Here is a 22,761-nt window from a genome sequence, read left to right as displayed (position 1 = left end):
TTTTTTATTAAGATCAGAGCATATTATCTAGATTTCTTAAAGATTTGCGTGTGTGAATCAAATGCAGTAATAGCGGCCCTTCAGTAGCAAGATTTTTAAACTTAGCATCTCAACAATGACATGTCAAACGAGGGGAAATGGAATAGTTGTTATATGAAACAAGATAAATGTTCACCTAGAATATAAAACTGGAATTGGAGCAGGAGTTTCTGATACAAAAGAAATCCCCTCTCTTGGTTGTGGGGGGGGAAGGAAGGCGTAGAGGAACGCCTTTGCTGTTATACTTACTTTTGCCTCTAAAATAGGAAAAAACCAGCATTTTACATTAGTGTGTAGTGTGAGTTCAACTCCCGTTAACGCCACGTAGCTCACACAGACCTAGGGAATGAAAGGACCTGATCATCAAACTTGGTTTTATTTCTACAGTTGCGATACAAAATGTCCATCGCAGAAGTTATCTCCCCAGGTAAGAAAACGAGCACTCAATGATATATTTGTAATGAAGTAAGCAATATGAGAATTACTTCTTCGCCTAAAATTCATGGTTTATTTCATAGTTTCACTGATGGAATTTTTCATTTTGTGCTATGATTACTCATGACTCTCATCCTTCTGGTATGTATACAGAAGTGTTATGCACCAGCCTCAGCACGTACAACCACAAACCAAATGAATGTTTTACATAAGACAGTTTGCTTTTATAGTGATCACGCACTGATGTGAACATAGACTAAAAATAACAAATGTTGCTTTAATAAGGATTTTTTACAGTAGGCGTAAATATAAAAGTTTTTCAAATTATTTTCACAGGTAGCACTGAACATTTCATAGCTGTCTGTTACAGAAGCACCAAAAGGTGCTTTGAGTCTTTCATTTATTATACATAGTTAAAATATATTACACTTCTGAAGGTATCTTAAATCACTGAACAGTTTGCTAGCATCTGAATGAGCCAAATGGGAGTAAAAGGCAGTCCACATTCATGATGTGAATATACACAAGTAAGGTGTTTGACATCCTATTAACTCATTGCTCATGTTCGCAAAATAACCATGGTGATGAGACCTGCAAGACAAGAATTAAGAACTAAATCCTTTCATTTCACTGAATAAAACATTTCAAAGAAAGACAGTTTACCCTGTCATGGGCCAGAAAACAAGGTGAACGTGCATAAATACGTGCAGAATGGATTTATATATCTACTTCACTTAAACAGTGGAAGTATTGCTCCGAATTTTGAGGTAGTGAAAATCTGTTTAACAATGACACTGAAGTGCAGTATGTCTAGTAACTAAACGCCAACAAAGCTATAAATTCTCTAAACTATCAATCTCACTAATGGAACATCTTAACACTGACATTTTGACTTAGGCAAGCGTAACACTAGCACACAAGCCACCAGTTTTCAGGGGGGCTGGTTATGGGCAGCGCCATTCAGATGCTGAATCATCAGAAAGGCAGTTTAGCTGAAGGCTCCAAGGCATTTTTGCTTCTGCTCTGTGCAGAATAACTGATCTAAGACTAATTTTAGACAAAGATATTAAGCTTTCTTGTCAGTCTGCAGAAGGAGCTTTCTACAGACTTTGTTGTGTCCTTTAAAGAGGGAGGGGAAAAAAAAGCACTGCTCTGATAGAGGTTAAAAATAATTAAAACCAGGCAAAAGTAGGAAATGGGGGGCTAATAAACCCACTTGTGACACAGTGAAAAGTTCACTTTATGTGCAGGTACCAGAAGTACAAATCTGCAAGTTCTTAGCCATGAGTTATATTGCACAAGGCAGAGAGGCACATGGCAAAACATTAGGGCCCCTTGAACTCCAACCTTACATAACACCAAAACAGTGATTTATCAGTTCTTAGGCAACTGGACTTTCTCGCAGGCTCAGGTGATGTTAATATAATAGCCTGTCACTACAGGGAGCTTAGCTGAAGCCTACAGATCTCACCACAGATAAAGGAATTTCTGAGACTATTTTACTATCTTGCTGCTACACACTGACTTATTTACTTTATAAAGATTTTGAAGACAGAAGCATGACAGAACAGAGCTGTAATGCTGCCTTCCATTAAATAAGCAATATATCCATTAAAGAGGAATGACGCTTCAGCTCTTTCTTAAGGTCTGTATTAGCTTAGACAACCAGTACTACCAGAACTGCTGTAGGCCTTAGCTTGGATTACCTAAACCGTTGCAGAGTAATAACAGAGGGTTCTGGAAGGTGCTACAGGACAGTCTGTACGACTTACATAGGGACTTCCAGGCAATAAAGGTTTTAACTCATTTCTGTAAAGCAAATACTTCTCAAATGTCACACAGCCCAGCTGGTGTGGTATTAACCTCCCTTTTCAATCCAGCGCTACACAATCCAGTTGTACTTCCTTGGGGAAGAAAGTGGTTTTGTCTTCTTAAGGGCAATCAACTCTCTAGGTGAGCAAGAGTTGCATACAGAAGACTACTCTTCTCATGAACACTAAAAATGCTGCTACCAAAGGAATCAAAGCCTGTAAGAGCTTCAGAGTGGATCTAGAAACAGGTACGTCGTTGCAAACATCTGAAGTCCAATAGTTTAACACTACAGCTGGCACCAGCAGACGCTGGAGTAGTTTTCAGAACTGGAGATAAAAATAAAGCAAGGAATACTGCAAGGTCCTGATCTGAAAATACATCACCATCGGCTCAGGCAAAGACGTAGGCTTCTGGTTAGCAACAAGGGAGTTTTTTAGCCATTTCAGCAGACTGACTTGCATAAGTCAGTCAACTGAGTGTGCGCATTAACCATCAAGAACTTGCACCTTTTCCCATCACTACCTCACCTCTAGCTATCAGTTTGAAGCTGCCTAGCTCGTTTCCTTTAAATCCTCATTTCTGCCATGTAGTGGGACAGGAGAATTGGGTTTAGAGTGACTGTTCTTCAAATCTGAAATAGTTATAGAAAAATAGTCATAACAAATGAAATGTGCAACTTCTCTATGCTTGCTAATTCAGGAGCAAGGTAGAATTCAGGAAGAATTGTGGATAGTGGTCTCTTAGGAAGGGTTTACAACAAGTTATCTCAACACATTTCAACTGCTTATCAACAAGGTAGTGAACAGAGCCTTTCAGGCCAGCTCATCTGGGTTTGACAGAGAAATTAAACAACAAGAGATCTAGGTTCTGCAATAGAGTAGCTCTATTTCAATATAAGAATAAGAAACAGGACATTCCATTCAATTTTGTTGGCAGATGACTACAGTTAACTAGTCATCAAATGAAGGTGAAATTAATGTGTAGGGGCCTTTATATAATAAATATTGAGTAAAATCTGGTCTAAAATACTTAGAGTAACTAATTTACACTGATATCACTATAGATGCAAGTTAAAATCTAAGTGGAGGTGCAAAACAAACTGTAATATAGTGCTTTGTCTCCATCAAGTTTCCTGAAGCCACTGGCAAACACAGAAGTTTCCCAAACCACAGAAATTGCAAGAAAACATTTGCAAAATCCAAAATACTTACCTAAAACATAAGCAGCTACTAGCTTTTGATTCACGCTTAAGTGGAGGTAGAGAGGCACCAGGGATTCCATTTCCCCCAATGTAGGTAGCATTAGTGCTGCAATACACACTATTCCTAGGAAGACTGTTAGTAAACTAGGTCCCGACGAGGCAGTTCTGTTTTCTGAAAAACAAGATGGTACCAATTGTGAGGAATATCTACCCAATATCAATGTTAAATGTTCTGCAAAAATGTTTGCGGTACATTGGAGCTGCAGTATCCCACGATTTTCTTTTCCCTTTGGAGTTTGGAGGGGGTGGAAAACAACTCTTAAACCCACTCTCCTAAACATTATGCATTTTGCAGTGGAGAGGACTGCTCCCTGTTCTGATGCTGGAACTTGTTTCCACACCATTTTCCAAACCCCTCCCTTCGGGAGGAACAAAGCCTGCCAGGCCCAGTAGCTATATATACACACTCATGACAGCTGGATGTTTCAGCAACGCTTGGGGTTTCACCATGCATCCCAACTCCATTCCTTGACATGTTCCTTCAGTGATTAGTAATCAATTAGGCAAGAGCACCTAAAGGAGCTGCACAGGCAGATAACTCTGCTTACACCTCCAGAACAAAACTTGGCTACAGCAAGAGCGCAGGTTCCTGGGCCAGATGCATTCTCCTTCTTCCTTTAGGAGATTCGAGGGCTGCACCTCCCAGAACCAGTTTATGTGCCACAACCTAATAATATTTGAATCTTACTTTAAAACTGTGAGAGTGAACCATTCTGACGGTCCAACGCCACCAGAATACAGAAATGCAAACTACAGATGAAATGTCCTTCACACTCCTTATTGCACTGCAGTTTAACAGCTGGAACCTACTCAAAGGTACAGTGTAATATCTGAAAAGAGCTGTTAACACGTTAGTAGAATACCTCTAACCAAATTCTTAAGACCTGCTGGAAATAAGCCAATGTTTTTATCAAGTTTTTCTATCCTCAGTGACTATAGCAATGTGTCCTGTTTTAATTCCATAAATCTGTTACTTCTAGGTTGCAGGTTATATGCAAAGACTGTAGTTGCTTTGTTTACTGTTTTTCTGTGAGCAAGCAATATAATATAGTCAACAAGGTTTTTAAGCAGAGAAACAGCACCTAGATTAAGACCAGTATTGGATTGTTCAGGATGGCTCAAACCCTCTGTACTGGATAACATTTTGTTTTGTGAGCCCAGAGATCTTGTCAGTTTGTTTTAACTGTGTATCCTACTAATACCTATCTCGAGGGTTTGGTTTTTTTTAGTAAAAGATGTTTCACCAGCCAACAAGCTACGTATAAATAGTGAAACAGTTTGATTCTAACAAGAGGAACACTCTCTAGCAGGTTAATCTATTTTCTGGAATTGATTTTTGTTCTTGCCATAAAAATAAAACTGCGACAAAAATATTACAGTATAAATCAGTAAAACTAACAAGAAGGTAGGCTGTCAAGGATTAGTTTAGATTCAGTTCTGGTAAAACTTGATACTTTTTATATCTCCCCCCCTCGCTTCAATTTAACTGTTTGGTCCAGGTTTTGCCCAACACTGTTGATTCACTTCCTCATGTATGAAACGTGCAGAGTTTTCAGCTAGCAACTGGGCTTTTCTGTACCGGTGAGAAAGACAAATGAGATGGCGCAGAACAAGGAGCACTTTAGAAGATGTTCTGGCAATATTTCCTGCTCATCAGGAAATGGAGGATTAAGGGTTTGGAACAAACTCAGAAGGGGCATATGTTCTGAAGGAGCCCAAGGGAAAAATTAACTACCATTCTTTTGCAGATAAATACCCATTGGCCGTAAGAGAAGTTCTACACCAGAGGAACAGAGGATGTACCCTCCAAGGTATGACATGCAAAACCTGCGGCAGCAAGGGGTCCTGATTACTCAAGACAGCATAAGCAGAATTGCCATAGTTTGGGTTCTTGGGCGCTACCATTCCCCAGTGGTAAAGACAGCAGTCTTATAGGTAAGTAGAAAGAATTATTGTCAAATTTATTTTGGTCTAGGCTTTCTAGGGCCTCGAGCTATTCATAACTGATCTGGAAGACTGGAGGGGTAAAAGCTTTCAGCTACCTGGTTGACACAAAGTCTGCTCAAAAAAGACACTTTCCGTCAGGTGTTCTTTTATTCGTTTTTCCTCCTCTTCCTTTTGTTGTTGTTGTTCCTTTGCAGATGGAAGTAGAGTAGCAATAATCTCTTTTTTCCCTAATGCTTTCCTCTGGCTCTGCTCAGACACTTGTAGACGGAATTTATCTATCGCACCATAGTAAGAAGCCCGAACATCTCTGTGACGAATCACGCTGCAGAGGGAAACAACATTTTCAGAGAGGAACAAATACAAAGCATGTCTCCTGTGGAATTACACCCTATGTCATGATGTTTCCCCTCTTACCCCATACACAGATACACTGCAATAGTACAGATCCCCATTCCCTCCTCCATCACTCCATCTGTTAAAGATTTCATCTTGCCTTCTCTCTCCTCTCCCTGTGTTTGCTCTGGTTCTCAAATATATCTGCTCCAATTGGCTGGCCAAAAAGAGCAGTTAATTATTTATCTCAAGCACACTTTTGCCTCAATCTGAGGCCTAGCTGCCAATTTGCACGAAACATGAATTATCTGAAAGATGCCTCCTCCTTTATCAAAGTTGTTTGATGCTGGCCAATAATTTTAAAAGGTATGGGGGGACTGGAATGGACAAGAAAAGGAAAGAAGAAAAGTAAGACTACCAAACACTTGGACAGATGATGGCAAAAGTCTAGCTTTTTGAGGAAACCAGGCTCAGAGCTTTACAATTACACTTTCTCAGAAGCAAACTCATTCCCTCTATGTTCAAGAGGCAGTTAAACATAAACAAACTTTCAAAATCAGAAGCCCACCATTCAGGGCATGTAGCAGTGCAGTAAAAGTGACAAACCCGTATCTACATGAACATTTCCCACCTGTCTTCTAGTGACTAAATCTGGATATCGGTAGTAGAGCTCTGTGCTGTCAGACCTTTGCTCATCACTCTAGCTACCCTGAGCACGGTTCGCAGCCTGAACTGAAGGGCATGATGCTGCAGATACCCCACTGGCTACCAAGAGCTAGGCCGGGTGTGGCTACCCAAGCTGCAACCGCAACTCAGACTGCAGCGTAGACACACTCTCTGAATGATAGCTAAAGAGTCGGTTATTTTCTTGGTAAGCCTTCTCACTGTCCAACAACCGCTCTGCTGCTCTACTGTTTTGAATACATTGACCAAGATGGCTTCAACAGTGAGACAGGGTGAGAGTTGTTGCATTCCTTCTAGTTTTATGGCATTTCATGGGAAAAATTTATGTGGGAACTACAAAAGGCACAATTTTAAAATAACACTGTTCAAAGGCAACACAGGCCTCTGAGCGCTGCTCTCTGCATTTATGATTCAACACGAAAATACATATCTAGCATTAAAAAGCTATAACATTTAGGTTTTGAAGTCATATCATCTCTTAGGGTTAATATGGATTTTAGTTATTTTTCCGAAGTGGAGTTTTTTTGGTGAAGGACTGTTCCAAATTTCTACGGTAACAGCAGCTAATCTGAAAAAATACCTACACGTAAGTGATTTGGCTTCAAGAAGGATGCTATCTCCTGAGAGGAAAAAATTATTCTACCCTTAGCAATACAGGATAGTAGTCTTAAAATTGCTTCAAGTGACCTATCTTTGTGATAATATATGCATTGAACTGCTGCGAGAAACAGCAGCTCTCTGTTTCAGTCTTCATTTACAGAAACTAAATCACATCAAGGTATCTACAATCATTAATACATAGCGAGGTCTTGTAACTGGTATCTAGTTTGAACAGACTATTCAACAAGGAAACAGAGACTAAGTCATCCCCCAAGCGAGAAGGCTGCAGGAATGTAGGTAGTTTTACATCACTTTAGAGGCAAAAGAGTGTGCTTATGACAGGCTTTCAGCAAGCCCAGTGTTGGCTGGGCAACTGCCTTCCTTAAAACAAAAGGCTTTTCCCCCCGACAATCCTAATTCATACAACTCTCAGCATATCAAAACAGCAGATTCAACTCTTATTTCTTCCTTTAACAGTTCCTTTGAAATTGTTGTTTCTACTTTTAGTACCACGGTACTAACGACCAACCTAAACAGAATCTTTACATAACACTGTGCTATGAGGAGATGCATCCGCTGCCAAGCAGAGAGATGTTTTCTGCAGACCCTTATAAACAGATACATTCTCCTGTTTCTTTTTAGAGACCATTGCATAATTGGAAGCTCTGTAGAATATCTGTTTATCTGGCAAATGGCCATACTTGCATAGTACTGCTCATATCCTAGCTGTAAACACTGCCCTTAGACAGCAATCATTGGAATGGGATGGGGGTTTTGCTGCACAAAAAATTCCCTTGGAAACAGGCATATGGTATTATTTTCCTTTATTTAATAAAATACATTTGTTTAAGATGAACCACATGTAATCAAGCTTGTGTAAATGTCTGTTAAAGACTAGAATAGCTCACTGATACACTGGTATATTCTGACCCGTTTTGTTCCATTTGTAGGACTGTCGCCCTTGCCCACTGAAAATTTTAGTTCCATGTTTTAAACTTCCTTTCTATTTGGTGAGTCCTTGGAATTTTCCAAATTACACCTAAGGAAAACAGTCTACAGGGAAGAGCCGTTCCCCAAGCATGGTATTATTTGTCTAACAAAAGATAATAAATTCAATAGCAGGGTTTTTTGCATACAGCCATTTGTTATCCAGAGATTTCAGAAGGTGCTTTACAGTTTGCAGATTTCTAGTCAGAAAGCTCAGTCTGCTCTTTTAGATCCTTCATACTTCCTTTAGCTGTATCTGCGCATCAGCACAGGAACAATGTGGCAAGCAGAAGATGAAAAAAATCGGGCTATTTTAGCTTATACCACCTACTCTACTTTGAATTATATGCATTATTGTGGTCACTTAACTGGCCTTCCTCTTTTCGCTGTTATTGGGCTGGGACCTGATAAGAGAAACAGGTAAAGGGGAGACAGAGAGGTCTGAGGTGAGAGTGGTCGGGGTGAAAGGTAGGCAAAAGTACCTTTATTAAACATGGCCCAGGAAAGTGTGCCCCATAGAACTGCATACATTTTCATTTTGCTCATCTGCAAACATTTCTCTCTCACAGAGATCCCAGCCCTGGTGGTCTTGCTTTTCTTGTTAGAAATAACAAAAAAAGTACTCAGAGGAGGCTTATGCTACTCTCGCTGCTGCTTTACAAAGTATACTACAGGATGCATTTACTAGCATTTCATGTATGCCTAAAGACAAAATTAAAGAAGGAAATATCTCCACTATTGTAATATCTCTGCCCTAGAGTGAAAGAACAGCAAAGAGCAGATGGTACAAGAATATAACAGATTAGGAAAATATTACATCTTTATCCAACTTAGTTTGCACTATGCATGATATTATTTACTACATCTTAAATAATAAAACAAATTAAAGTAATCAAGTGTCATACATTAGGAGAAAAAAGACAAAACCAAACCAACTTTTACTTACATATCAACACAGCACTGAGGCTTCACTGCACCAGTAGCATCAACCACCGCATATTTATTTGGAGTTGTACAAAGAACTGCAATGAAAAGGACAGCAGCGGTAACAAATCATGAATTCATACCTCACCAACTTCATCAACAGGCACACGTAAAGACATGAGTTTGGTTTTGTCACAAATATGATTTGTTACATGAATTATAACTGGACTGGTCAAGATCACAGGCTAACCCTTAAATAAAACTTAACCTAAGAAACCCACCTTTGAATTTTAAGGCAAACTCATAGGGGTTATATAGAGTCAACACCTGCTTGTGTGTTGACTGGTCATCTGCATAAAATATAAGTTCTGTAGGAAAAACAAAAACAGGAAGACTTCCTTCCACTAACTCTGGCTGTCTTTTTTGTTGCTGCATTGGCACTGAATCCTCCTTGCTGCTTCTTGTGTTCTTATGACTTTGTATCCTCAGAGACTTCAGTTTTTGAATCGTTTAAGAATTCCAAAGCATTTTGGCAATTCTAAAGGAAAAAAGGGGAAGAAAAAAACAAAAGGCAAGAAGATTATTTCCATAAGTCTATACTAAACTGAGGCAGTCAACAAAGGTGTAGAAACATAGAACCTGATGCTTGGTTATAAATCTACCTTTACTTAAGTTCCTTCAAAAATACGGAAATAGAAAATGTTTACATCTGATTTCCACCTATTTAACAAATTATTATAAAATAAATGGATAAGCACTAACTCAGTGTATCATGGCAGCATTTTGGGGTCCCAGCCCATGACAAGGGCTGCTTATCCCAGGTCTTTGTAACACCAACCAACCAACAAAAAGATATCCCATCCTTGCCACAGAAACACTAACACTTGAGAAAAACAGAGCAGAAATGAGGAAACATGAAGACATAAGGCAGCAGTAATCACCATTTAGTCAGGAATCTCTCTGCAGTGGTGACCTTCCCGGATGAGGTATTACTTAGGTATCTGCTCACATGGGCACTGTGGTATGCCAAAGCCCAGAGATTCAGAACAAAAGAATGGGGAACACAACACCTTCATGCCTTGTTTAACCTAAACTCTTGTTACAACTGCATGGTAGTTACAGGCAATGAATTGAAAAATAACTGAGATGAATAATACCAAACAGATTTGGGATTTACTATTTGACTGAAAAATAAGAGAGGTTTTCTACCACCACCGTCTCTAACTAAAGTACAACCATCATAATTCTCCCTCTGCCACCCCCACAGTTTTGTTTTATTTTGAGTGACATTCCAGAACTAAAACCAGAACCCATGACCCAATCAAGCAACAATCCCAAATGTATTTCGTAAAATAAAATTAAGGCCAGACTCCTCAGCACACATACCATTGACTTTACACACTACCAAGTGAAACAGCTACATATATTTTTCCCCCAAGAATATAATATTTTACTGTAGCTCCTATAGGTTAATTATCAAACCGAAGGTGTCCTTTGAGGCTTAATTTCATTCTATAGTAGGAAATATTAAAAGAACAAAAAGTTCCTACTGACTCATTAGCTGTAACTTCCACCTCCAATGAAGCTTTATAAAACAATGCCTGTTTCAGCTGTTCTTCAGTCCAATAAACTGATTTGGTCACACCTTAAGAAATTTAGTTTCTGAACTTTCTAGCAGTGAATAGCCCTAGCATTATGAACAATTAAAAAAACCAAATGCTTATTCTTGTGCTCTAAACATCATGACGTTCACATTTCCAAGCACCAGATACATGTTTCATACTTGAAACATGACACAAGTTTAGGTGTTTACTAGGGTACATCTGTCATACCTTCAGATTTACAGGTTCTGATTCTTATTCAGAAACTAAGCTTTTAAATTTATCTTGTAAAATAGCAAATCATCCCTATAAAATTTAAATTCATGGCTCTTACTGGAAAATTTTTATCCAAGATCCAGTTTCTCTTCAGAGCACAGGTTTGTTTCCACTTCACTGAAATGCTACTAATAATATGCTGAAAACAAATCCCCAATGATAGTGTTCCAAGTTGATGTTCTGCTACCTTATTAAGAAGGGTCTAGGAAAAGAAATAGTTCTGTAAGTGGCAATTTGGGTTCCAAGTGCTTCTTAGAATTTTGGTGAATCCCTTTTGCTTCAGAAGAATTAAGCTCTGAAATCACTTTGTGCAGCAAGTGTAAGCATTCTGTCTTGAACAACTTTACGCACTATTGCAAAGCGAGATTCATCGTTCCGTACGTTAAGACTACATGAAGAGCTAATGTGGGAAAACTGCCAGCTCACAGGAATACAAAATAACTTCTTCTGAAACTTCTCATAGGCAGAAGATTAAGAATTTTTTTTTGTTGTTACAGAAGTTAGCTCCACGCAGCAGCGAGAATCTTTGGTTGTCATACATATCTATACTGCATATGTTATGCACAATAGAAATACAGGCAACGTTTGAAATTAACAAAAGGGTTTTTTTTCCCTAATAGGCGTTTTAAACTACTGTACAACCAATAGCAAACTACCACTAGATATTTTAAAGTAACTATCCTTAATAATTTTAAAAAATATTATTTATAATAAATATTTTGATGCTTTTGGTTTTTTATTTAAACACTGCACAAGCTTCATTCTGACTCCTGGCATCATACTGCAACTCCAGTTTCTTCAGCCCAGCCAGTGGCAAGTGTTTAGGTATCCAAAAAACCCACAAATCACAACATCAGGTGAGGTATGGATCACCAATACTATTAACAGGCTCATTTTTCTTATGCATCTGTTGAAAAGACAGTGTGCAAACCTCCCAGGATTCCACAACTTGCAGGTGGAAAGCCACCAGTCTGAAAAAAGCATACCCTGTTATTGCTTCCTTTTCTTATTTAATTTGGCTGGATAAGAAGTTAAGGCTCAAACTGGCAAAAGTAAATCTGGCAAACCCAGGCCTAGATTAGACACATTTGCTGGCACAGCAGCGTCACTCAGGGTACAAATTTCTGGGTTTCTAAGCAAACAACCTGCACCCTTTTTGAGACAATCACTTTGGCTTAGAAGTCACCTTACTGGGACATCTCACCAAGTAATATCAGTAAAAGTACTTTTCCCAAAGACTGCATTATACACACACTGGGGAGATTTGATGGGGTAGCATTAATAACAGCACAGCTTTCACACAGCACTCATCAACAAGAAACCGTGAAGACTTACAGAGAAAGTCTGTATCGTCAGAACTTCTCTGCACAGATTCACCTGCCTTCGGCACCCCAGCCAGCTCACTGAAAAGAAAGCTGGCTGCCGCTCCTCACCCTGCGCACAGCAGCGCAGCAGGTCCTCACCACGATCGCTAAACGGTCAATAGTCACCATCGTTACTTGTAGAACATAAGGGTAAGCACACACAAATCTGTACAAAACCAAGATCTGTGGTCTCAATCTGTGACCTGCACGGCGCAGATGGGCTTCTATGAAACCGCCAACGAAACTCCCCGCAGGTGCAGAAATCTGTCAAATGTAATGCTTGTTACAGGACACGGGCCAGAAGGTAACACCTGAACAATGCCAGCTTGCTTTCCAACACTCTTTGAAGTCCAGACAAACAATTGTCACTGATGCTTTTTTTTCCTAGCACAATAAGGATCTTTCCCCCCTTAAGCTACTAAATATATACTGCTGGTGTCACAATAGCACAGATCTGCCAGCGTTTCCTTTGAAATCCCTTTCTTCATAAATTTAGCTCGACAGAGAAAAACATGAAGCAAAACACGACTTCTCTCTAGGGTCAGAAATAACACCGATTGTGATTTGTTTTCACTTAACAAGTATCTGCTGAAAAAAATAAACCAAGCAAGGAAGTTTTTTGTTCCCATTTTAACTTCCAACAGCCTCATCACCATGGCTTTGGAGTGCATTTGTTGGTTGGGTTTTCTTCCTAACAACTGCAAATAAGTCTACAGAATGTCATCTGGTAAACACTTTATTCAGACAATAACCTCTTTATAGTCATAGTCTCCACATTCTCCTTTTAAAAATTGTCTAATTACAGTGCAATCTATTTTTGTTTTGTCTTGTGACCTACCCTCCAAGTCTACACAGTCTTTCTACACTATATACTCAATAAAATTGATGCCTTTTGAGCGCATATTTACAAAACAAGCAACAAAGTCGTCTTCAAAGCTCCCTCCTATGTCGAGCAGTGCAATTACTTTAAACTACATGCCAATACAGTGCAAGATCTGACTGAAGCAGATCTAGTAACATTTATTTTCTCCAAAAGTTTCTGAAGGCTTTAACGTGTGCTTACGCAAACCAATGTTTAAACTACCCGCAATTATCTGGAAGAGTCATCCAATGATTAGAGCACAGACCCAGCAGCCAGGATGGCTGGATTCCATTATTGCTAACTCTGTCACTGACACTTCGTGACCTTGAGCAAGTTGGTTAACCTCACCTCAATTTGCTAATCTATGAAGGCACATATTCTGCAGAGTATTTAAGTAGGCGGATAGTCACATTTAAACTGGCGGAACTACTCCGATACTTTGCAAAGCCTGGGCTGAAACATGTTACTGTTTACCTCTTTACAGAGCGATGAGAAATATAATTAGTAACTGTCTCCAGGATGCTGTAAAATGAAACAGTCTCAGAGAATTACCTACTAGCATGGATGACTACAACATGCATAAATCATGCTGATACTTACAGCAAAATTTATTAGGACTACATTATTTTCCTCCCTTTATTTTTTCAAATGCTGAAAAGGTGACAGTAACAAAAAAAAAAAAATTATTCAAATGCAATCAAGAGACCTGAAAAAGCAGGGCAAAATGAAATAGCAGCTGTGCACGGCTGCTGATCCATTCCACCAAACGGTTCAGAAGAATCCTACAGAAGACTTTCAAGGGCACATCTTGCTTTAGTCTCTATTTTTTTACTTTCAGGTTGTTTTTAAACGTGTATTGTGCTCATTAGTGCTACGTGCCTCCTTGCCTCAGACCAGGTTCAAAAACTCGGCTCAAACGCCAAGGTGCCACAGATTAACTGAGGAAAACACTCCTTCCTCAGAGAGCTGCGGGAATACAGGCGTTCGCTTCGACTCTCCGAGCACACCCACTGAAGGCAGAGAAACAGCAGTAACTGCAGACGCTTAATTGATCCTCTTTGTCCTCCAGCTCCGAGCAGCAGAGATAAAGGCTGAGGCACCTGCGCCCTAACGGCCTCCCTCCGCAGCCCAGCCCTGCCCCGCCCGTGGGGACCCCGCACCCCGCTCCCTCCCGCGCCCCGTCCCAGCGACGGCCCGCGGCGAGACCCGCACACACCGACGGCAGGGCCGGGCCGCCCTGCCCTCGGCCCCCGGCCCCGGCGGGACGGGACAGCCCGGCCGCGGCCGCCCCGCTCCCCGCCCTGCAGCCCCGCGGGCGAGAGGGGCCGGGCCGGGCCGCCGCGCTCCTCCTCACGGCCCCACCGAGGGAAGGGGCGGCGGGGCGAGGGCTGCCGGCGTCGAGGCAGAGCCCCGCGCTCCCCGCCGCGGGGGTCGGAGGGGGAGCCTGGCCCACCGGAGCCGCTCGCTGCCCGGCCCGGTAACCGGGTCGGTGTTTCGGTCTCTCATCCCCCCCTCCCCCCCTCCTCCACGGCCCGCCCCGGTGCCGTCGCGCGGCGCCCCCCGCCCCACACTCACCTCTCCGGGGCCGCTGGGTGCGGGCTCGCGCGGCGCCCCCTTTGTCCGCCCCCCCCCCCCGCCTGCGCCCGTCACTGCAGGCAGCGCCGTCGCTATGGCCGCCGGGAGCGCGGCGGGATCGCGCCGCCCGCCCGCCCGCCATCGCGAGACGTCACGGGGCCCCGCCCCCTCCCCTGCCTTCTTCCCTCCCTGCCTCCTTGCCGCCATGTTGGCGCGGTGGGCGGCAGGCGGAGGGGTGAGGGGGCTGCTCGGCCTTGGGGTCCGGGCCCCGCTCTCCGCGGGAAGGTGGTGGGGGACCCTCCCTCGCTGGCATCGCTCCCCTTCGGGGAACCCCAGCGCTTGGGGAGGGGGCGAGGATGGCGGTCGGCCGGCGAGGGGTCCCCGATGGTGGGAAGCGGGTGGTTTGCAACCGGCCCGGCTCCCCTCTCCTACGGGGAGTCGCTTGTTGAAAAATAATTTACCTCGCGGCTTCGGAGAGCTGCCCGCTTCCCGAAGGGGCTCCAGGCCCCGCACGGCTCTGGCTGGCGCTGACCTTGGGGCCGCTGCCTTTCCCGGCAGGCGGGTTCCCGCACCCCGGTTCGCCTTCACGGCGGATGGGGTCCCGCAGCTCCGGCTCGGGGCTTGCCGAGCGCTGGCAGACCCTCCGGCAGGGAGGATCGGCGAGTCTCGGTCCAAATGCGGTGGTTCGTGAACCTCTGATCGTGCAGTAGCACAGCTCGAAGGGGCATGTCGTCTCTGTAAAGCGTTTCTCTTGCTCTTACCTTCCTTCTAGGTTCCCCGTTCTTTACTTAATGTGGTTTTATTAAGTTAAACCGTTTGTGGACTCATGCAGTATCCACTATTGTCTTTCTTTGGGTTTTTTTCTGACTTGGGCTTTTAAGCCCTGTTTAATAAAAAAACCATGCAGCAGCATAGTTACCTCATACGCTCATTCACAACTTCAAGATTATTAATGCAGCAAAATATTTTGTTGCAAGTCAGGTGAATAATCAAGATTTATGTGAAGCCGCCCAGTCAGCAGGGTTGCAGAATCTTCTTCCCATCACCAGACTTCACCCACCGTGAAATGAACACACTCCTGTGGTGAAGTAAACACAGCAGCCATTAGCATTTCATAATAACACCGTGAAACAGTCCAGGACAGGAAGGAACATATTTTGTCTATTTAAAATCATGGAAGACACTAGATAAATAAATAAATCTTCAATTTGTAACTTAGCCAAGATGCTCATCTTTTTCCAAATATTTCCTTTTGCAGGTCTCATAGTTGCTAGAAGTTCATTAGCAGTTTCAGTCTTACAGCCACAAATTACATAATATTACAGCTAAGTTATATATAGAATTTATAATCTTGTCAGAATTTCTGAAAATGTACGCAGTGAAAACTAGTAAAATATTTTAGTTGTTTCTTGACAAGTGTCAATCAGCTCATGGAGTTCAACATTTATGTTTAAAAATAAACTGGAATTCTTGTTTTTGAACAGACTATCAGACTTCAGCCTCCAGGATACGTTCAGAGTATCCTGAAGAGTGTGTTTACTGAGTATTAATGAAATGTAGGGTGTTTCTGGTTTTGGAAATCTGTCTCAGGAGGAGCAGCAGACATAAACATGCTTCAGAGATATTAAAATTAATGATAAACAATTATCAAATTAGAAAAAACATAATTTAAAATGGCTAGATTAGAAGCACATTAATTAGCCAAGTTGATGTTTTCCAATTCATCCAGCTCATTTACAAAGAAAGTTCAGAATCTCTGAAAGCAGGTTTTAGGTCTCCCTTTATAAGTTTTCCAGGACTCAGTTTTGGTTTTTCTATCACACACTTAGCAATGTTTGCATCCGCTGGCCACCTGTTGAAAACCAGAAATCGTGCTGCTCTCCTTCCTCTTCCACCCGTCTTATCACTGCAGCTTGTTTCTAGGTTATTTTGTTATTTTAAAAGCCCTGCGTTAACTCCAATTAAATGTGAAAACTGTTGTATGCGTACGAGTAGGGGTCAGTGTTCTTCAGTCCTTGTTGCCTGTGCGTGATGCTTCGGAGAGCAGAAACCCCACATCACTTGACAATCGTGCAATAATGTGCCCTTGAGAGAGATTATGCCCCATCCCAGACGTTATTAAAGGTGCATATGTGCCATCGCTATTTAACCAGCACTGATATATGCAAAAATGTTACAGAGCTGCTTGATGAGCTCACTGGTGCCGAGCTTTTTGGTTTGGGGCATTCACAGAGCCTGGCTCTTCTCACAGCCCTGCTGGCAAGGCTCAGTGCTTTTGGTGGGTGAAAAAATTATGGAGAGGATGTATACGAGTGTGCCCACATGCCATGTGCTGTGAGTAGACTGCTCATCTGTGATGTGGGAGATGGAGACTACTGCCATGGGTGGCAGTGACTAGAATTATCTCAGATCTGTGGGAAGTTCTCTCCTTTATCATTAGGTGATTTGTTTCTTTGGCTTTTTCCTTATCAGGGTGCTTTATTTTGCCCAAATAATTAATTACTTCTGGGATCAGAGGCAGACTGAGGTTGCAGTCCTTGTTACGATGCTGGTAGAGTAGGGAAAAGATGAGAGGAAAAAAGCGTGGATGAAGAAGTAGCCAGAAATACAGATGCGAAGGAGTCAGTGACATAAGATGCAGTAGAGAATCTGCGACGAGTTTATCAGGTTGCTTTAAGTCTGATCTGAGGTATAAAAAAATTATGTTCTTGTAGCTAATGTTTGGCCCTCTGATTTTTCACCTACCTTGGAAACCAGTGGGAGTTACCTAAAAGTATTGGCCAGTCTTCTCCTGCATAAAACACTGCCTCCTTGCAGCATGAAACCTGAGACTGGAGTCTGCAGATACGGAATGCTCCTCAATGACTTTGTCGTGGTTTTGGTTGCTGTGGTGATTATCCATCTGTTTAAATACTTTATATGGGAGATTCTCAACTCATTTATCATGGAGAAGATTTTCTTAAGTTGTGGGAAACACAGCATTATGTCTGATTCCTGAGATTTTCACGCTTGCTTAGCAAAGAATTCCTCTTTATCTGCCATGGCCTATGGACATTGTGTAGTATTTAGGTAGAGAGGGCATGGCTCTGGGGTTGTGTGTGCTCACCGCTAGCCCAGTGTGCCTGTAACATTGGCACGCAGGTTATAGTGGTGCAGTTGGAGAGGCTGACTGCAGCCACCTTATGAGTGGCCTCCTTTTGTGAATTGTCAAACTGAAGCAGTTACTCAAAATAAATTGTATTTTTACACAGTCTGAGAGGAAAAGAATGAGCGTGCAGACAGGAGAGGGCTAAATATTTTATATATCTGAGTCTTACCTATATCTCTTAATGCATTTAATTCCTAACAGTGAATATCCTTGATGTGATATTTTGTCTTTCTTCACAGTTGCCTGCTCCATGGCAAAACATGGCAGATCCTCTTTTGACTTTGAAGTAACTCAAGAAATGGAGTGACGTAGCTGCATTTCCATTCACGCCCACGTTGTGTTGCTTTTGTCTTGTTTCGTTGTAAAAGATTATTTGAGTTTTCTTATTAATACCAATTTATAAAGAAGCTTTCATAAAAGATCTTTTTGTCATTTTAAAAAACTATCAAAAGAAACAAAATACTGCATTCAAGCTAGCACCTTAAAGCAGCATACATGTTCTGACTTATAATAGAAGCAAGAATTGCTCAACCTAAACTGTACAAGCTGTTCTTGTAACTTTAATTCACCAGTAAAAGGTTTTGTGTTGTTTTTTTTTTTTTTTACTTGCTTATGTGGCAGCTTTTCAAATTTCCTCCCCCCAGTGGAAGCATGCTGTATTCCCATTTCGTGTCACTAGGGACTTCAACGTACTAGCATGTACTTTTTTGTGTCAGAGGTTAGACTGTTTGTTTTTATGACTAATAATGTGGACCTTGGGAGCCACATATCTAAGCACCGTTGAGGAAATATCTAGACCTCTGTTAAAGTGTAATCCCTTTCAGGGCATGCCTATACAGGAGAGTAAAGACAGCTGGAAGCTCTCTCTGCCCATGCTCCACAGTGCCTGGAGGCAAGCCAGCTCCACCTTCGAAGTCCTTTAGCTCAGCTCTCTCCCTGTGCTAATGGGTCCCTGAGATGTGCCGGTGGACACGGTGAGCACAGCATGCCGGAGAGCCCTATTTGCTGCAGAACAGCAGAATGCTTTTGGTAAAATGTAGCCTAAAGTGTAACCGTCTTTAAAATACTAAATGTAAACAATGGCAGGTTTCATGCATGCTCTTTCCTGAGAGGGTGGCCAGCGGAAGATCTAAGTGATCATTGAAGTCCCTCTCCAGCCTTGTACTGAATGAATTTTGCCCAAAGTATGCTTGTATTACGCTTCAGACAGGTGCTGGGGTTCTCTTCCTTGTTTTCGGTGTCTTATGGGTCTTCATGTGGGAACTCCTGACATCTGCTTTGCTCCATGAAGCCGTCTGAAAGAAGCCATAATTGAGTCGTATACACCATGGTATTTATAATCGTTTAGAAACCTCAGAAAGGGCAAACATTTAGAGTTTTATAGACAGTCATCATCTTTATGAAGTGTAGGATCTATTTCTGCATTGTCTGTAGGACCCTGCTGAGAATCTCCATTGTCCTCGTCAGAAAGCTGCAAACCCAGCATGGGCTCTGCTTCTTCCAGGGGTGTGCGCATACATCTCTTATAAATAAGCAGTTATGGTTGTTTCATTAGACCTCTAATAAAATCTCTATTTCATTTTCCTTCCAAAGACGTTTACTTCAGTGTTGATGCATATTTATAATGTCATCTCAAAAGTAAGAGGCAATCCTGTCAGATTTACAGCTATTATAAAATATTATGCTATCTGCATATGGATGGACAGTAGGAGCCTTGCAGACATTCCCCCTATTGTGGCTGCCTAAGGAAGCAATAAAAATTTAACATTTACCATTGGGAAACACCTGCAGAGATTAAATTAAAACTAGATTATATGCTTATCAGTTAAATGTTACAACAACAAACTCTTTAGAGATTAACATAAAAATCATTGTTATCAAAATCTTATTAAAAGCTTCACTTAATACAATCCATTTTGCACCTCGGCTGCTCAAGCGTTCTACCTGTGTGACTTACTAAGTCTTTGTGCAGCTGCACAAAGGAGAGGCAGGGCAGCCCCACGGATGGTTCTGCTGTCGCGTTAGCAAATGCCTACCCTGATATTTAGATTTGTCTTTAAAAGCTGACCACAAGTACCGTTTGTCCTTCTTTTTCTGATCCTGGCCCCTCTGAAGGGCTCTCCACATGGCACGCTCTGTTTCTGGAGCATGGCGCCAAGCTCCAGGCTCCCTCATGGAGTTCTGCTGGGAATTACTCTGGAAACCACTCGCCCTTCCTGCTGAACTCGTTCCTTAATATGGGCAGCAGGACAAAGACAAGGGATTTAAATAAGGCTAGAAGTGGAGAACAAGATACTGTTGTTGTGCTAAAAGCAGATGGTCTTGTGCTTAGTTCATGCAGCCTTTGGTACGTTGCAAACACGCTGCAGAAAAGAGAGATCTGTGAGGCGCACCGGCTGGAGTTGGTCTCTGACCTGGAAATTCAAAAAGCTTCTGGATTTGGGCTTTGCTGCCACCACCAACTGAGAAGTTTCCAGCATGGATAATCTACGTGCATTGACTTGGAGAGGACACCATCAGCATAGATCCTACCTGCACTCGATTTGCACCCAGTGGTGAGAGTGTGTTTCTCTGTCTGGTATTACGGTGACCCCTTTGACTCAAGGCATTGGAAACAACCTGCCTTGGGCATATTCTGAGCTGTGCACGGAAGGGTACAACTTGGCAACAGCCATGTCCTGAATTACTCACAGGAAGGCCCAGGCCAGAAAAAACTTTTGTTGTGGAGATCCTACTGAGCTTGGTGGGTCTGGAGAGCTGGAGCACTGCGAGATCATTGGTGACTGCGAAATAACTTGAGCCATGTAGTTTACCAAAGGCCAGATCCAGAGGGGGATTAGGGAGTATCAAGCCACGTTTCACAAACATTTATCCTGAAGACAAATTTGATGCAGTGGCCTCGTGGCCATTTTTCCAACCTCCTGTCATCTACTGTGTTGTGTTGGCACAGACTGTAACATTTAGTTAAGTGAATCAGGGGCGTGGGGGGAATCTGACTTAAAAAAACCCGACAGCTTAGGTTTATAAAAATAGACAAAATAGCTCATGGACCAATGGGGTGGGGGGTGCAGAGCCAAAGCGTAGCTGAAGATTAGGGGTGTAGAAATAGCTGGAGCTCGCCTTGCAGGGAAATAAAAGTGTCTCTGCAACCATGGCCCAACATTTTAAGTAATAAGGGTTTGCTGGCCCAGCTGATTTTCACTGAAATAGGTTAGGGAGTGTTCAAACAAGTATATCCAGATCAGAGGAGTGGTAACCTATTGCAGGGCAATGCTCACCAGCCTCTGGGCAGACTGGGGGAGGACTCTGCTGTCAACACAGCTGGATTTGGGAGGAGACGTGTGTCCACAGACAGACTCCCGGCACTGTCGCAGCCTAAACCAGTCTTGCCGTATGCCTCCCCTTCCAGAGCAGCGTGTCTCCTTGCGCAGCTGCAGCATGCAGTTTGCCATCCCAGGTGCTTGCAGGGACAAGTTGTACATCGGCATTTTTATAACGAGCTTTCCTTTGAGGGGAGGTAGTGGACCTATCTGGTAACTTCAGCAGAAGCCATGGGTGCATCCAAATACTGGGTGTGAGCCTGCGTGCTGTCATTTTATTTGGACAAATTACAGTCTTCAACTTGGAAAGACCTGGTCACGTCTCTTGCTCAACTTTCAGGCTCTGAGCAGTGTGAATTACTGACATGGGGGTGTAAGATTTCAATTTTCAAAAATGATACGCATTTTTATATGTACATACCTATATCTAAGATGTAGAAACTACTACTGGATTTTCCAGTCATTATGCTAAGTAATTCACTTCTACTGCCACTAGAGGTATAACATTCACTTGAGCAAATACCAAAGGAAACATTTAGTTGGAAGCCTTGCCCAGATTAATATTTCATTTTTCAAATAATGTTTTTGATCTGGGTTTTTTTGGAGGCCTTAGCCTATTTCTTTGCCTATTCCTGTTGGGCAGTCTTTCTTTTATTGAACTACAGCTGGCTACTCATGAGATGAAATGCCACTTTGTGATTAAAGGGTAAAGAATTGAGCGCTCATTTAAGCTGCATAAAAAGCTAAATTATAGTGTCAGTCATTGTATCAGTCATCTGTGACTGCCTTGTGCAATCTTGGACTATCACATTTGTAAGTCTCATTTCACATCGCTTGGTGTTCTGGTGCAAATTTACGTTTATTCTGAAATGCAAACATAATATTTATTTTAAATTCATCTCCTTTTTTTTGGTGTATGTCCAACTCTCACTGAGATATAACTTCCCTTTTGAAACTCATGAAAACATCAGTGGGGATGAGGACAGCGATGAAGCTCCCATGTGTCTGCTGGGACTGGCAGAATCGCTGCGTAACCTGGGCTTTGGTTGCAGACCTCCACAGCCTGAGCGCAGCAGAAGGGATGGCTCAGCTCAGTGGTAGTGGGTTTTATTGGGATGGGAAGTGGAGGTTGGCTAAATTACACCTAGGTGCAACCCAGCCGGAGCATAATCTCTGTCTGCTTGAAGTTTGTAACCTTTCTTTCAAAATTTTCTGACATGCTCAGAGCAAGGCTCTGCCAGCTAAGTGCTGCCTGTGCAGAGGAGCGGGGAGCGGCGGGTTGCTGTGGGAACTGCCCGCTGTGCCACTGCAACGCTGCAGCCGTCACAAGCTCTCCCGCTGCATGGCCCGCTTCGGCTTCCCGCTGCATTTCCACACGCTGCTTTTCACCCCCGCTCAGCTCTGCCTGATGAACGCAGCCTGGCCAGACACCAGCCTGCCAGCTCAGGAGCGAGTGTTGGGAAAGCGAGGTGATGCGGGCTCTAGCCCGAGCTGCAAATCTCTTCATGGAGAGCGAGTCCCAAAGCAGCCCTCCTGCCACGTCCTCCCTGCAGGACTGCACCCACCTCGCTGCAAAGGGAAATGGAAGAACCC

The 22,761-nt window shown here is 42.6% G+C and overlaps 1 protein-coding gene across 2 annotated transcripts; it reads right to left on the bottom strand.

Annotated features, from left to right (window-relative positions):
• Positions 1 to 726: 726 nt before the first annotated feature.
• MOSPD1 (motile sperm domain containing 1) lies at positions 727 to 14,839 on the bottom strand. Of its 2 annotated transcripts, XM_075106800.1 has the most exons (7): positions 14,701 to 14,839; positions 9,304 to 9,560; positions 9,045 to 9,120; positions 5,590 to 5,816; positions 3,498 to 3,659; positions 2,814 to 2,917; positions 727 to 1,065 (listed from the first exon to the last, which is right to left on the bottom strand). In XM_075106800.1, exons 2-6 carry the CDS (start codon positions 9,455 to 9,457, stop codon positions 2,838 to 2,840), a joined length of 699 nt encoding a protein of 232 aa, XP_074962901.1. In that variant the 5' UTR covers positions 9,458 to 9,560; positions 14,701 to 14,839; the 3' UTR covers positions 727 to 1,065; positions 2,814 to 2,837. The 2 variants fall into 2 exon arrangements, with proteins under 2 accessions (XP_074962901.1, XP_074962902.1); XM_075106801.1 differs by lacking the exon at positions 2,814 to 2,917.
• Between the last annotated feature and the right edge of the window lie 7,922 nt (positions 14,840 to 22,761).

This window comes from Phalacrocorax aristotelis, chromosome 11 (genome assembly GCF_949628215.1).
Source record: "Phalacrocorax aristotelis chromosome 11, bGulAri2.1, whole genome shotgun sequence".
Lineage (NCBI taxonomy): Eukaryota > Metazoa > Chordata > Aves > Suliformes > Phalacrocoracidae > Phalacrocorax > Phalacrocorax aristotelis.
The sequence above is the reverse complement of the archived record's forward strand: the minus strand, read 5'-3'. Positions and strand labels throughout refer to the sequence as shown.